The sequence below is a fragment of the Apiospora aurea genome (assembly GCF_038362705.1).
Source record: "Apiospora aurea strain CBS 24483 chromosome Unknown utg000008l_segment0_segment0, whole genome shotgun sequence".
NCBI lineage: Eukaryota > Fungi > Ascomycota > Sordariomycetes > Amphisphaeriales > Apiosporaceae > Apiospora > Apiospora aurea.
Window position 1 is genome coordinate 2,553,153 of NW_027117395.1, and position 13,626 is coordinate 2,566,778.

Here is a 13,626-nt window from a genome sequence, read left to right on the forward strand (position 1 = left end):
TGGCACAAGCAAAACCGTTCGCTGCACGGAATGCGACATAATGCACGCACGGCACAGGATGGGGCTCATGTCGTAGATCACTTCTTGCGGATCGGCTCATATCTCCCCACGGGCGGACTTTTTGAGCGGGATCTCGCCCCGTATGTAGCGACCTCGACCATGGCGATATGGCAAAGGGAATGCAGGGAACTACAAGACTGACCTTTCGCGAGCCGAGGCCCCCTTCTCATGAAACTAGGAAATTTGGAGAAGCATTGCGACTACTCTGCCAGGCAGGCGGGGAATACTCCATCTCAACTCCATCCCGGACGACTCGCTGACCCTCCTCTAGCCCCCGCCGTCCCCGTAAGGACAATGGCAAGACACTGGACTAGTCATGCCAGCGAGCCGTATGCAATGCATAAGGTACACATCGAGATAGAACAGCGGCCATAAATCAAGTTATTACGCTTGTATTGTCTAATCGATTGTTCATTGGCGCGCTTATGTACTTGAATACTCAAGCTTCGGCAGTGAACTGCTTATGCTTAGTTAATCCAGGACCTACACCGTTGGTAAGTTCAGTTGCAGACTCATCTCACCACGCGAGAGTCGTCTATCGCACTCCTGGGCCATCCATGAGCGCTACTCAGTCGGTCCTGGGTTGTCGGATGGTCTCTTCCAAGTTCGCAGATGACCTGTAAACGACATGATTAGATTCTTGCAACAGGCCAGAGGATCCGATGCGACCTAGGCCAATTTTACTCACCTGTCTTGGAGCTCGTCATGATGGATTCATCAGTAAACTCCAGCCAGCATAGAGGATCCTTGTCCGCTTTCTTGGTCAGGACCGGCGGTATCGTTGCTGTCATCGAACGCGGCTCAACAGGAACACTGATGCTCTGGATGTCGTCCTCGGCACCTTCAAACCCTGAATACCCAGAGTTCGACCGTATTCTGCTGGCCGTTGTCCCCTGCGTTTCCGCACGCTGGAGATTTGTTGTACGCGATGAGATTGAGCCACGATGTCGAACCGAGGCCTGTTTGATTTGTTAGTGCTAGTCTTTTACGAGATCGGGTGGCGGGTAAGGGCAATGGACCGAACTTACAGCCTTTGGTCTATGCAGCATTCCAACATTGAAGTCCCACAGACACAATCTACAGTCTTCGCCTACACTTCCAAATCGGTAATTTCGTTCGTCACATCTCCATGGATCAAAGGCAACAGACGTGACCCACGCTTGATGGCCACGGCATCGTGCGATCAGCGATCGCTCGGAAGGACACCAGATGGAGATCAAGTCATCCTGGCCACCGGTAACAACGTACTTCCCGTCGGGCGACCAACAGACGCAACTTAAGCCACCAAAATATGCATTGAAGATGTTGAGTAACCTATGGAATATGGTCAGCTGTGCACAGTGTGGTTCGGAAGGGGGCCAGCCATACAGTTCTTTGAGGTAATCAATGATACGCATAGTCCCATCCTCGGACACCACCGCAAGGTGGCGATTATCTGCCGAAAACGCGAACGCGTTGATGCGTTGGTTGGAAAGCTTCCAAATAGCCACGGGATTCGTCTTCTGGTTTTTGGAGTGCACAGACTTGAGAATCTGGATACGTGACAAGTGGTCTACACCTCTGGCAGATGTTTCACCCTCACCATCAGCTGTCTCTTCCTCCTCCGCTGGGTTGAAGGCAGCATCTTCCTTCTCCTTGTCGTATACAATCAAGGAGCCATCCATATGGGCAGCCATGAAATGGTTTTCCGAGCCAGGAATCCATTGGATTTCTGACACTGGTGTCTTATTGATAATGCCCTATACCGCAATTAGCATATATGTGGGATCCCCCAGTTGCAGGTATAAGAAGGTAACTGTACGTTCTTATTCAGCCTCGTATATCTCTGCGATATTGGCTCCCACCAGATGATCTCGCCTGTGGAGAAGCCCATTATGAGATCGATGTGCCCGGGCCCCTTCGTGACCTTATTGACAGCATGGCATAGACAATGCGCCTTCGTGAAGAGGATCTTAGTGAGGTAGTCCGCCTTATTAGGGGACGACAAATCCAGCCATTGGAAAGCACGATTAATGTTGGCAAAGGCGAAAAGGCCGTCACCTGGGCGGTCGGCCAACTTCTTCGTAAAAGACTCGTTGATGATGACACGCGAAATAAAGGACGAGTTGCTCTTAGTCATGTTATTTTTAGGCTTTCGTCTCTTATTGGCATCCTTGGTCTTCTCGGGGGCGAGCGAAGCGTTGCCTTCCCCCAAAGGCAGGGGCAGACACCGCGGTCACAGAGGTGGAAGGGCCTCCGTCGCTGAAAGAAGCGCTCTGGCCTTCTCCATCGCTGCTGAGCTTCGCATCGTGGGACTCGCGGCTCTCGTTCGGATGCTCGGCGATGCTTGCGGATAGTGCTGTCGCCGAGGTCAGGCGATAAAAGGCGGGCGGAGGAGGGCGAACAGCAAAGCTGAGCAGGGAGACTTTGGTGCCGGCGGTGGCGGGTTGGGGCGTGGTGGCCAAGGGGTTCGGATTGATTACGGGCGCTTCCGAGGGATGCGGTGGTGGTGTCGCGAGATGTAGATCTTCCTTGAGGACGTAGGTGCCTTCGCCGACAAGAAACTGCTCTTCGGGGGTCGTAAGAATGTTGTTCGTCTCGATCATGGGGGTGGCCTGGCCAGCAGCCACAGCGGCATTGTACGCCGCTTGTGTCGGGTATCGTGGCGGTGGTGGAAGGACACTGTCGCAGACAATAGTCGTCAGTGAGTGGGTGGCCAGCGTCCTCGGATGTGAGGACCAGTTGCAAAAGCCAACTTACAACATGATGGGCAGTCAAGGGGTCGATCGATTGGGGAGAGGCGTACGCCGCCCTCTGCCGAGTCGCACACGTCTCGCGTTCCTTCAACTAGAATGCGCACAGCCCAAACCCGTCTTCTTGCCTCACGGTTCTGAAGCTGCAGAATTCGGTTTCTTCAAGTCTGTGGGAAGTTTGTACGGATAATGGCAGAATAAATTTGATTTGTCGGATATCAAAGAAGAGTACTAAAACCCCTAAGTACGGAGTAAGAAGTGCATATGCGCGTGTTTTCCAAGCCCGAGGCGTACAGACCATGAAGGTAGGTAAACAGTAGCAGCAGACTAGGTATGATCTTAGAAGATCACAGCGGTCAGCAGGAGAGGCATGGGGAAACGTGAAGTGCCTGTCGCTGAACCCTGGACCTGGACCTCAAGTAGATCGCAAGGAAGGATCGACCTCTTGTGATTTGTCCTGTCGGTCGTGTCGGTCCCAAGTGGAAGGTCCCGTTATCCATTACCCCAGCTGCCCAGCAAGGTTGCAAGGGCAGCGCATTTTCGTGTGGAAGCGAGCAGGGATACCCGTCGCTGAACGTGTAGAATGTGGGGTAGACGGCGATGCTTTCCAGATGACGAAGAGGGGTGGTGGTTAGTTGGAGCGTTACCTTGTCACTGTAGGTACCTTTTTCGCCCGACGGCCGTGAATATCGGATTGATCAATCATTGATGCAGTTAGACATCGTGGGCTTTTCGCTATATACCTACCTACATCAATGCATCTACTTACAACCCACCTCTTGATTGACCTAGTTCGCATGTAGCCATCGTAGCATCCGAGGCCTATGACAGCCAGCCACCTGGTTGCTCGGGCTGGATGGTATCCAATGACCCGGGAGAAGAGGGACCGATGGCACCAAAACGGTGCCCATCATCCAATAGCGCCAACCAGCCGATTCAAGGAAGCCCGTCGCGTCGAAAACCACCCAATCAATCCCCATCCTACTCTTCTTTTACCCTTTTTTTCCCTGCATGCAATCCTGCAGACTCGCAGCTGTCATTGCACCCTGCCCTGCACTGAGATAGCTGCCTCCAAAGTTGCTCCAACCGTTCGAACACCATTTTGACTGGAGTCGCTCGAGTTTGCGTGTGCCTCTTCGGCCAGAGAGTGGGTATCGTCACTCGGGATCTGCCTTAGGTGCATTTGCCTGCAAAAAGAAGGCTGTTGCCGATTGCCCAACCTTGCTGGTGCCCTGACTTGGTGTTCGCTAACCGGCATCCCTAAACCTTCTTGCTGCCCGCTTGTCCCGCCATTATCGACTACGTAAAGCTTGGAATGGCATCATCGTGAAGCAATCGATTCCCTCCCTAGCTCCTTCCCTCATCGAGCCATGGCCACCGGTACATCTCCAATTCCTTTGCCCCCTGTCCCTTCCCGCCTATGTCCTGCTGAAATCCGAACCCGATGGTGCTAACCAAGAGGAAAGTGCGCGTTTGTGTGTGCGGCGATGAAGGCACCGGAAAGTCAAGTTTGATCGCCTCGCTTGTTAGAGACGTCTTCGTGAGCAACAAGATCCAGTCCGTCCTTCCCCAGATCACGATCCCGCCGAGCATCACCACCCCCGAAAATGTCACCACCACCATTGTCGACACCTCGGCTCGGCCCCAGGACCGAACCACGCTGCGCAAGGAGATCCGAAAGTCCAATGTCATACTGCTCGTATATAGCGACCACTACAGCTATGAACGCGTCGCCCTCTTTTGGATGCCCTACTTCCGGTCTTTGGGCGTCAATGTCCCCGTCGTCCTGTGTGCCAACAAAAGCGACCTTACCAACGACAGCACCACCCCGCAAATCGTCGAGGAGGAAATGCTGCCTGTGATGAACGAGTTTCGTGAAATCGACTCGTGCATTCGGGCAAGCGCGCGGGAGCACAACAATGTCAACGAAACATTTTTCCTGTGCCAGAAAGCCGTTACGCATCCCATCGCCCCTCTTTACGACCACAAGGAGGGCAAATTAAAACCAGCATGCGTTTCCGCTCTCAGAAGAATCTTCTACCTTTGCGATAAGGACCAGGACGGGTTCCTGAACGACCAAGAGCTGCACAGCTTCCAGGCAAAATGCTTCGACAAGCCCCTCACCAGCGAAGATCTCGAGAATATCAAGCTGTCTATCTCCAAGGCTGTCCCTGCATCCAACACCGAGAAAGGTGTTGACATGAAAGGCTTCCTGCAGCTTAACAAGATGTATGCCGAGAAGGGTCGCCATGAGACCATTTGGATCATCCTGAGGAAATACCACTACACGGACAGTCTCAGTTTGGAAGATAGCTTCATACAGCCCAAGTTCGAGGTGCCCGAGTACTCCTCGGCCGAGCTGAGCCCAGCCGGCTACCGTTTCTTTGTGGATTTATTCCTGCTATTCGATAAGGATAACGATGGCGGTCTTAATGACCAGGAGCTGGCGGCCTTGTTCGCGCCGACACCGGGGTTACCGCAGTCGTGGGCCGACTCGTCGTTTCCGTCGACGACGGTTCTGAACGAAGCTGGTCACATCACTCTACAAGGCTGGCTCGCGCAGTGGAGTATGACCACTTTCCTAGAGCCCAAAACCTCACTGCAGTACTTGGCTTATCTCGGTTTCGAGCCGCCGAATTCAAAGGATCCGCTGACCTCGGCTCTGAAAATCACGAAACCTCGCAAACGTAGGAACAGGCCTGGTCGTGTTGAAAGAGCCGTTGTTCAATGCTATATCATCGGCGCTGGAGGAGCTGGCAAATCATCACTGCTGAACGCGTTCCTCAATAGGCCTTTCGATAGCCTATACCATCCTACCATCAAGCCTCGGCGGGCTGTGAATAGCGTTGAACTCCACGGGGGCAAGCAGTGCTACTTGATATTAGAGGAACTGGGCGAGCTTGAGCCGGCCATTCTCGAGAACCAAGCCAAGCTGGACACCTGTGATCTGATATGCTACGCTTACGACTCTTCTGACCCGGACTCTTTCTCTCATATTGTGGATCTGCGAAAGCGATTCCCGCAACTGGACGAGCTGCCGGCTATCTACACTGCCCTGAAAGCAGACAAGGACAAAACAACACAGCGAAGCGAGGTGCAACCGGACCAATACACTTCGGGTCTCATGATGAGCACGCCACTGCATGTTAGTGTGACATGGAGCAGCATCAGTGAGCTGTTCGTTGCCCTTGCAGAAGCCGCCAGCAACCCCAGCACTGCGTTCCCCAAGAACGAAGAACCGCCTCCGGACAGATCCGGCCTGTACATTGCCATGGGTGCCACGGCATGTGCAGCTGTTGCGGCCATCATGATCTGGCGGCGCTCGACCAATTCAGTCTAGGCTCCCAACTCAGTTCGCCCCATTGTGTGTCATGTCGGTTTGTCATGGCTATTTTTTTTTTTCAATCTTGCATTTTAGGAGCTAAGGAGGAGTGATCGTTGGTTGATGTTTATATAAACGAATAGGCCGTGCATGGCACTATTCTATCTGGAAGTTTTGGGTCCTCCACTCTCTCGTAGTTACATTTATGATACCCATCTCCTGTGTGGCGCTACCTCGATGGCGCGGAAATCGCTAATCAATACTATCTATACACCTGTAATACCTAATAACAGTTCCAAGTAATCAGGTCTTTGCCATGTGATGAGGTAATGCCCCCTACCTTATCCGAACCCAACCATGGTGTCGGGACTTCACAGACCTGGTACCAATTTCCCCATCGACATGACGGCCCGTGGTCTTGATAAACAGGCAGGTAGGAGCTTATTCCGGGTCACGTACGATGCCATGTCCCAATAGCAATATGTATTACTATCATTAACTGTTCTTGGCTACTGTTACGACACGCAATACATCACCTCCCTTATACTTTGCCCTTTCCCGTATCCCCTGCATTACTATTGGCAGCATGCGCGGCCTTGTCTGAAACACACTGTTTAAGCGCCATTCAAACCTTTCGCGACTCCATCGACAGCACCAACGGCACCTATTGAGGGTCAAGGTTAGCTGGTTGAGCTCAAGTAGTGAAATAAAAACGCCAAAGTCACACAGTAGTGTCTGCCGGCGTGAGGCTAGTGATGATTTCGCAGCTGAAAGTCTCGAGTAGTGATGCTTACCGTTCGCGACTCCGCCGACGGCATCGACGGCTCCGTTCGCAACGTCACCAACTGCACCGACGGCCCCATTGGCAACACCGCCGACAGTTCCGACAGCTCCATTAGCCACATCGCCGACGGCCCCTACGGCGCCGTTGGCCACACCTACAGTTGCCGGTTAATAGGCATCTTCGGGAGCATTACTCAAGAGAGGGAGACTGGAAAAATCTTACCGCCCACTCCATCGACCAGGTTGCCCGCAACGCCTGTCACTCCATCTAGAGTGTTGCCGACTATCCCGACCGCGCTATTCGAAGGGTCCCTGGACTTAGTAGTGCTGTGATACCGGATTTGACGGCGGGCGGACTCACCCATCGAGAAGACCACCAGCCGTCCCAGCGACATTGCCAACGAGATCAGCTGCGTCCCCGCTGTCCACAGAGTCAGTAAAGGGCAGTACGGTGCTGAGCCAAGGAGGAGGAGGGGGGTGACCTACGCTGCTGCAGCAGCTTGTGGCATCGGGGCCGCGAAGCTGAAAGCGACCAGCGCCGAGAGGACGAAGAAGGTGAAGCAATGCATATTCAACAAGCCAATACTGAGCTTTGATCTCCAAAGGGTGTACCGGTGATAACGACAACAGGGGGGGAGTGAATAGGTGGAGACAGACGATGGAAGGGCAAGCCGCAGAACTCGTCGATAGCTATCTGTATGGAGGAGGCAGAAGAAGGGGCAAGAAGACGCGAGAGAACGTATGTGAGACAAGTGAAGAATTACATACACTTGAAGCAGGTGGCTTGAAGCTTCTTATATGTCCCTCCGTCTACGACCCCTTATTAAGTTTGTGTCGCAGACGGACACATCGCGTGATCGATGAGGGCTGTTGTAACTATTACCATTATCGCTACATATTCGCGTATCCGATTGTGGTATGTACGAGAGGCTGTGTTTATACTCCCCCCTTGTCCTACCGTGCAGGTTTCACATGGATGAGACGGCAGTACGGGAACAGGCTGCCGTGAAGATAACCTTTTCTTCCCCAGGTGGCAGTTTGGCGCCACAGTCTGTGCGGTTGTTTTACACTCCCGCTACCATAGGACCTTTTGGGATGCCACATACAACATCAGCACATATCTGACCACCACCTCCTGATATCTTGCGTGAACGCAATTCAAGTAATAAGTCGCACAAGGTAGCGTGATCTTGGTATTCCCTAGGACTGACGGTTCACTCTATTCGACTCTTGCCCCGAGGCGTACATATTGCTCCAAAAACGAGCTGGTCTATTTCTGGGCCTAAGTTCTGCTGGTAGGATGTCGAAACGGCTGGACACTATTTGAAACTCTTATTCGCAGCCACTTTTGCGATTCATCCCGGCATGAGAGTATTCCACCCTTCCCGAGTTCCCGTCGTGTTGCTGGAGTAACCCATTACGGTGCATATTTGGTTGTAAGATGAAAAAAGCCCTGGAGGCAGCGACGAAGTGTGACTGCACCCTTCACTTTCTCCTAAAGATGGTATGTACTCAACCTTGGCTCGCCAACTGGCTGTATTGCTTTTACCCCCAAGTCATACGTGATATAGACAGAGTCAACATTCTGGCAAATGAGTACGCTCAAACCTACCACGCCTGCCCTTGGCTGATCTAAACACATTGAATCGTGAAACAAAGTGAGGGCTAAGCCTCGTCAAGCCGAGTCCTTGTTCTTCTGAAATCATACAGGATAATGTTCTCGCGCAGTTGCTAAGCCTCAGTATCCTGAACTTATTTAGGTCTACCACGGAGGAATGCCATTGCTTCTAGATTATATATGAAATTGTCGTCAGTTCGCTATCGAAGCCCAGACTTGTAGAGGCAAGTAAGCCCCAGGGGACAGTGTCCCAAAGTAGCTTTTTTCTCGAGTGTAGGCAATCGCTTCGGTTAGTAAGGTGACTGATCTGGTAATCTCGACTTGGAAAGCCCTTCCGGAAACGGGAGGAGGGCATCAAGCTACCCCAATAGCCCCTTGGCTCTCCTTATCTCATGCCCCCCGTACGGCGCTAGCCTAATAAGAGATCTGAATGCAGCTCGGGCCGGCAATCAGCGGCGGGCGTAGTCCTTGGTCTTGGCATTTTCAAAAAGCTTGATAACTTATCATCGGCTCGTACACCCTCCATCGTGGTGCACCGGGCAGCCAGTTCGGTATATGTGTATACCAGACTCGTCCCACTGCACAAAGAATAAATGCTTGACAAGGATAGCATGCTGAAAACTACTGTAAAAGAGTATTTAGAGTGCCAATGTATGTTTATACAACCCCTTTTAACTATTGCTTTTTATACAAGAGCATCGTTTTGCGACTTTGCTCAAATGGTATAGGAGCTCACGGACCAACAGTTGGTCTATGAGGGTAGTATAATCGGAGGGATTCCATTATCCCCCCCCCCATCCTGCGGGCTCCTCCGTTATCAGAAGGTGGAACCAATACCCCCGCAGATTGCCCCTTCCCCATGTGTTCTGCCATATTGCGCCGGGATGATCTTCGCCTTTCGGTGAGGCCCCGATCCTGCCGAAGGCGGCCTGGCCTGGGGTTGTACGACTCCGCAAGTCCAATCATGGCGATGCCTCGAATCTTTCCGAGGGGCTGGCAATATACTGTATGCGGGTCCCCGTATTGTCGGGCCCGGGGGGACCGACGATCGGATCTTGCAATAAACACGTGTATATATAAATATCCGTAATTGCCAGTCCAATGGTCTGATTCTCCTGTCTGGTCAGGCCATCGCGATTCTCTGAGCTGAGCCCCCGCCTCACCCGGAAGAACCAATGCTACCCAAGTTCATTTACGTTGCCCTTCTGGGCCAGCATTGCACCGTCTCTGCCTCTCGACTTGCCGGGTCTTGGTTGGAGAACAGGAGGCTCACGAGCAGGCAAACCGCGGTTAACAACCAAACAACTACACCGCAATGTTTTTCGGTGGCCCCAGAAGTGACGGCGCCCAAGGAGAATGTGTGGGCCCCCATCTCCAGCTCCGACACGGCCGCCGTCATCGAATGGCTTGTCCAGCGGCCGGAGCTCAAGTTGACTGTCCCGACGGTGAACGGCATCAATGGTACTTGGCAGAACAGCGTGTAAGTTGCTTCTCAGCCCTCTAACGGGTAATGTGCCAATATGAGACGTGTCGCTCATCCCTGTCTCGTTAGTATACTCGTGGAGGCAATGATGCCAAACAAGACAGACGTGTTGCCCTATCTGGACGGCTCAGCTCCCGCACCCGAGCGCTACGCCCACGTGCTGCTCAGCAACCGCGCTTCTGAGACCCCGACCTATGAGGACATCCTGGTCGGGCCTCTGCCGCTCGACAACGCCACGGCCAAGTACTTTCCGTTGGAATTCCCGTTTACCCGCAAGACCGAAGGCAAGGTCCGTAACCTGGACGCCGACGGCCCGGTTGTTCAGGAGAAATGGTTGCACCCCATCGGCCGCTCCATCGAGGATATTGCGATGGACTTGTGGGGGGCACGTTGAGCGGGTACGCCAACGACACCTTGAGAATCGGGTCCACTGACCCGGTGTGGCAAGGCGAGGATGGCACTGTCAAGCGCTGGTACGGCGTATCCCGGAAGCCGAGCGGCATGTTCGACACCGGCAGTATCATGTCCGCCGGCCTTTACATGAAATCGGATGTCACAGGCCGGGAGCCAAGCAAGTGGAAGCTTGAGGGCTGGTACTACAACGGTGTCTTCTACGAGACCACGGAGGCCTTCCGTGCCGCATACTTCAGCCCGGGCTTCGAGAAGGTCGGCCGGGAACCCGACGCTCAGTGGGCCTGGACGGAGCGCCAAGGCGACCCGTTCCCCGGAGACGACACCCCGGCGCCGATGGCCGTGGCCGCGGGCCCTCCCCGACACAAGGTCGATGTGGAGCGGCAGTACGTGGAGTGGATGGACTTCAGCTTCTACCTCGGCTTCACGCGGGACACGGGCCTGGCCTTCTACGACGTCAAGTACAAGGGCGAGCGCATCCTGTACGAGCTGGGGCTGCAGGAGGCGCTCGCGCACTACGCCGGCAGCGACCCGTGGTCGTCGCACATTGCCTACCTCGACAGCTACTACGGCTTCGGGAGCAACACGTACGAGCTGGTCAAGGGCTACGACTGCCCGCAGTACGCGACGTACCTGAACGCGAGCTACTACGCGCACGAGCAGACGCACACGCACACCGACAGCATCTGCCTGTTCGAGTTCGACGCCGACGGGCCCATCCAGCGGCACACGACCAACGGCTGGGTGACCGTGTCCAAGAACGTCGAGTTCATCGTGCGCGCCGTCGCGACCGTCGGCAACTACGACTACACCTTCTCGTACACGTTCGCGCTCGACGGGTCCGTCGCCGTCGACGTGCGCGCCTCGGGCTACATCTCGGGCGCGTTCGAGGCCAAGAACGACGGGTTCGGGTACAGGATCCACAACGGCCTCAACGGCGCCATGCACGACCACGTGCTCAACTTCAAGGCCGACCTCGACGTGCTCGGCACGGCCAACTCGGTCCAGCTGGTCAAGAACAAGCCCATCTCCCGCACCTACCCCTGGTCCGACGGCGAGGTCGTCAACACCATGGAGCTCGAGCGCACGTACATCAGCAACGAGGACCAGGGGCGCTTCAACTGGGAGCCCAACGGCCAGGGCCAGGTCGTCGTCGTCAACAAAGACCAGAAGAACCAGTGGGGCGAATACAGGGGCTGGCGCGTCCTGCCAAGCACCCCGGGTTCCCATCTGTCTATTATCAACTCCACCGTTATGAGGAACACGGCACATTTCGCGGAGTGAGTTTGAACCCTCTTGACTCGGTTCCGGCCAGCCACAAGCTGCAAGAACCACAAAACCATAACAAGTCCCAGCCACTTGGTTCAATACGAGCCATCGAAGAACTCTGTTGAGAAATTGTGTTCGCTAACCTCGATCTCCTAGATACGATGTTTCGATTTCGCGTGCCAAAGACTCGGAGCCAAGAGCGACTCACCCGTACGGAAACCAAGACACACGCAACCCGCCCACCGACTTCGCCAAGTTCTTCGACGGCGAATCTTTGGATCAGGAGGACATAGTTCTCTGGGTGAACCTTGGGATGCAGTAAGTTCCCCCTGCACCCCCTTTCCCTTTCCCTTTCTTCCGACGTTTCGTCAACCCGTCCCCAAAAGAAGAAAAAGAAGAAGAAAGAAAACATGGGTTACTGACCTCTCTGTTCCCAGCCATGTACCTCACAGCGGGGACTTGCCTAATACTGTTATGACAGAGGCCAGGGCTGGCATGAAGTTCGTGCCGTCCAACTACTTTGACGGGGATCAGTCCATCAGGTCGCGCAGCCAAGTCAGGATCAACTACGACAAGGGCAAGGTCTCGAGCCTGACCAAGGCCGGCCGCGATCCCATCTGCGAGTCGGCGCTCATGGCGTACGCGGGCGACAGCGTCATCAACAAGTACCCATACGACCCGACCAATGTCTTCTATGAGATGGATGGTCTGCATTGAGGGGACGCAGGAGTGGAAGGATACCTGAGTGGCTTTCAAGTCAGAGTCAGGCTGGACCGTCTTTAGCATCAACAGAACCCGTCCAATAATCAATCAGTCATGAACCGGTTCGATCATATTCGACGAGGCAGAACTGTGAACGGGCAGAACAATCGCATGAACTGATGATCTATGCCGTGAATACCTGCCGGGTGGATGTCGAGAAACCTCGCACCTGTCGCCGCGCGTCATAGAGATGGAACAAAGAATTGACATGAGAAACTTAATGAGCGGTAACTAGCGCCATGTTCTGAGCTAGACTTCGATGTCGGGCGGTGGCTGTTACTGCATATGAAATCCGGCACGTCTTCGTTGCGGCAACAGTGCTGGAAGTACATTGAAGGCCCGTAGGCCACGTAAGCCAGCGAGTGTGGCTGCTCCCCGACTTTTTCTGGCGCCTTCTTCGTTCTTTGTTCGTCTATCTCCAGTTGGTCCTTCCCAGATGGGCTGAGGGACAATTCTCGCGGTATCCGAGATCCTTCCAAGGCTCCTTGTGCTTGCGTCGACGCATTGCACTCAGACCCGCGATGACGAGGTAGCACAAATAGCTTCCAAATATAGCAGAGTTCCAAGGCCCTTCTTTACCTGATTTTTCCTGCTGGTCTCCGAGATAAGACAAAGCAAAACGATTGATGGCAATTCGGATAAAACGACCACGGAGGAACGGGGAGGGATGTTCCGATTCTGGTCGTCTTCAAACCCAAATTGTTTCGACTGTCACTGTCTTGGCTAGAGCGAAATACTTTCCGTGATGTACCTTCCCTACTTCTGCCACTGACAGTGTTCATCCCATCTGTCAGTCAGTTAGCAGCAGTCCGTGCCAGGCGGGAACTCCAGATCCCCCTGGAGATCCCTCTGGAGATCCCTCAGCTAGTCGTACATACGACTAAAACCACCCGGAGTAGCCCGACTCTGGGTTTGGGTTAAAGTTAACTTGCGGCTGCTCCTTGGCCTCGAGTCAAACATCTGCCTGCCTCCCTAAAGCTTGTTTCACGAAACATCATGCAAGTTTGCAACACACCTCATCTGTTCTGGAAGACCTCATGTTTCCAAATCGTGTCTGACTCTGTTGGCGTGTGAACAAAAGCCGCCGCAGACAAGATGCAGACGGTCTAAGTTATTACATGAATCGGGTCTGAGCGACCTATCGCACCGGTTTCAAAGGCTGCAGCCGTCGTGTGAGGTGTTATCT

General features: G+C 53.9%; 4 protein-coding genes across 4 annotated transcripts; 3 read left to right on the top strand and 1 right to left on the bottom strand.

Annotated features, from left to right (window-relative positions):
* Positions 1–740: 740 nt before the first annotated feature.
* PG986_012262 (uncharacterized protein) lies at positions 741–2,804 on the bottom strand (the record flags this gene model as incomplete). The annotated part of the gene is made up of 6 exons (XM_066848484.1): positions 741–1,019; positions 1,089–1,374; positions 1,429–1,799; positions 1,862–2,221; positions 2,280–2,721; positions 2,800–2,804. The coding sequence occupies 6 exons, from the start codon at positions 2,802–2,804 to the stop codon at positions 741–743; spliced, it is 1,743 nt and encodes a 580-aa protein (XP_066695180.1).
* A 1,358-nt stretch (positions 2,805–4,162) lies between these two features.
* PG986_012263 (Mitochondrial Rho GTPase 1) lies at positions 4,163–6,132 on the top strand (the record flags this gene model as incomplete). The annotated part of the gene is made up of 2 exons (XM_066848485.1): positions 4,163–4,172; positions 4,259–6,132. 2 exons carry the CDS (start codon positions 4,163–4,165, stop codon positions 6,130–6,132), a joined length of 1,884 nt encoding a protein of 627 aa, XP_066695181.1.
* Positions 6,133–6,900: 768 nt separating this feature from the next.
* Positions 6,901–7,493, top strand: PG986_012264 (uncharacterized protein; the record flags this gene model as incomplete). The annotated part of the gene is made up of 2 exons (XM_066848486.1): positions 6,901–7,064; positions 7,394–7,493. The coding sequence occupies 2 exons, from the start codon at positions 6,901–6,903 to the stop codon at positions 7,491–7,493; spliced, it is 264 nt and encodes an 87-aa protein (XP_066695182.1).
* Positions 7,494–9,690: 2,197 nt separating this feature from the next.
* PG986_012265 (membrane copper amine oxidase) lies at positions 9,691–12,395 on the top strand (the record flags this gene model as incomplete). The annotated part of the gene is made up of 5 exons (XM_066848487.1): positions 9,691–9,995; positions 10,068–10,387; positions 10,447–11,689; positions 11,835–11,996; positions 12,116–12,395. The coding sequence occupies 5 exons, from the start codon at positions 9,691–9,693 to the stop codon at positions 12,393–12,395; spliced, it is 2,310 nt and encodes a 769-aa protein (XP_066695183.1).
* Between the last annotated feature and the right edge of the window lie 1,231 nt (positions 12,396–13,626).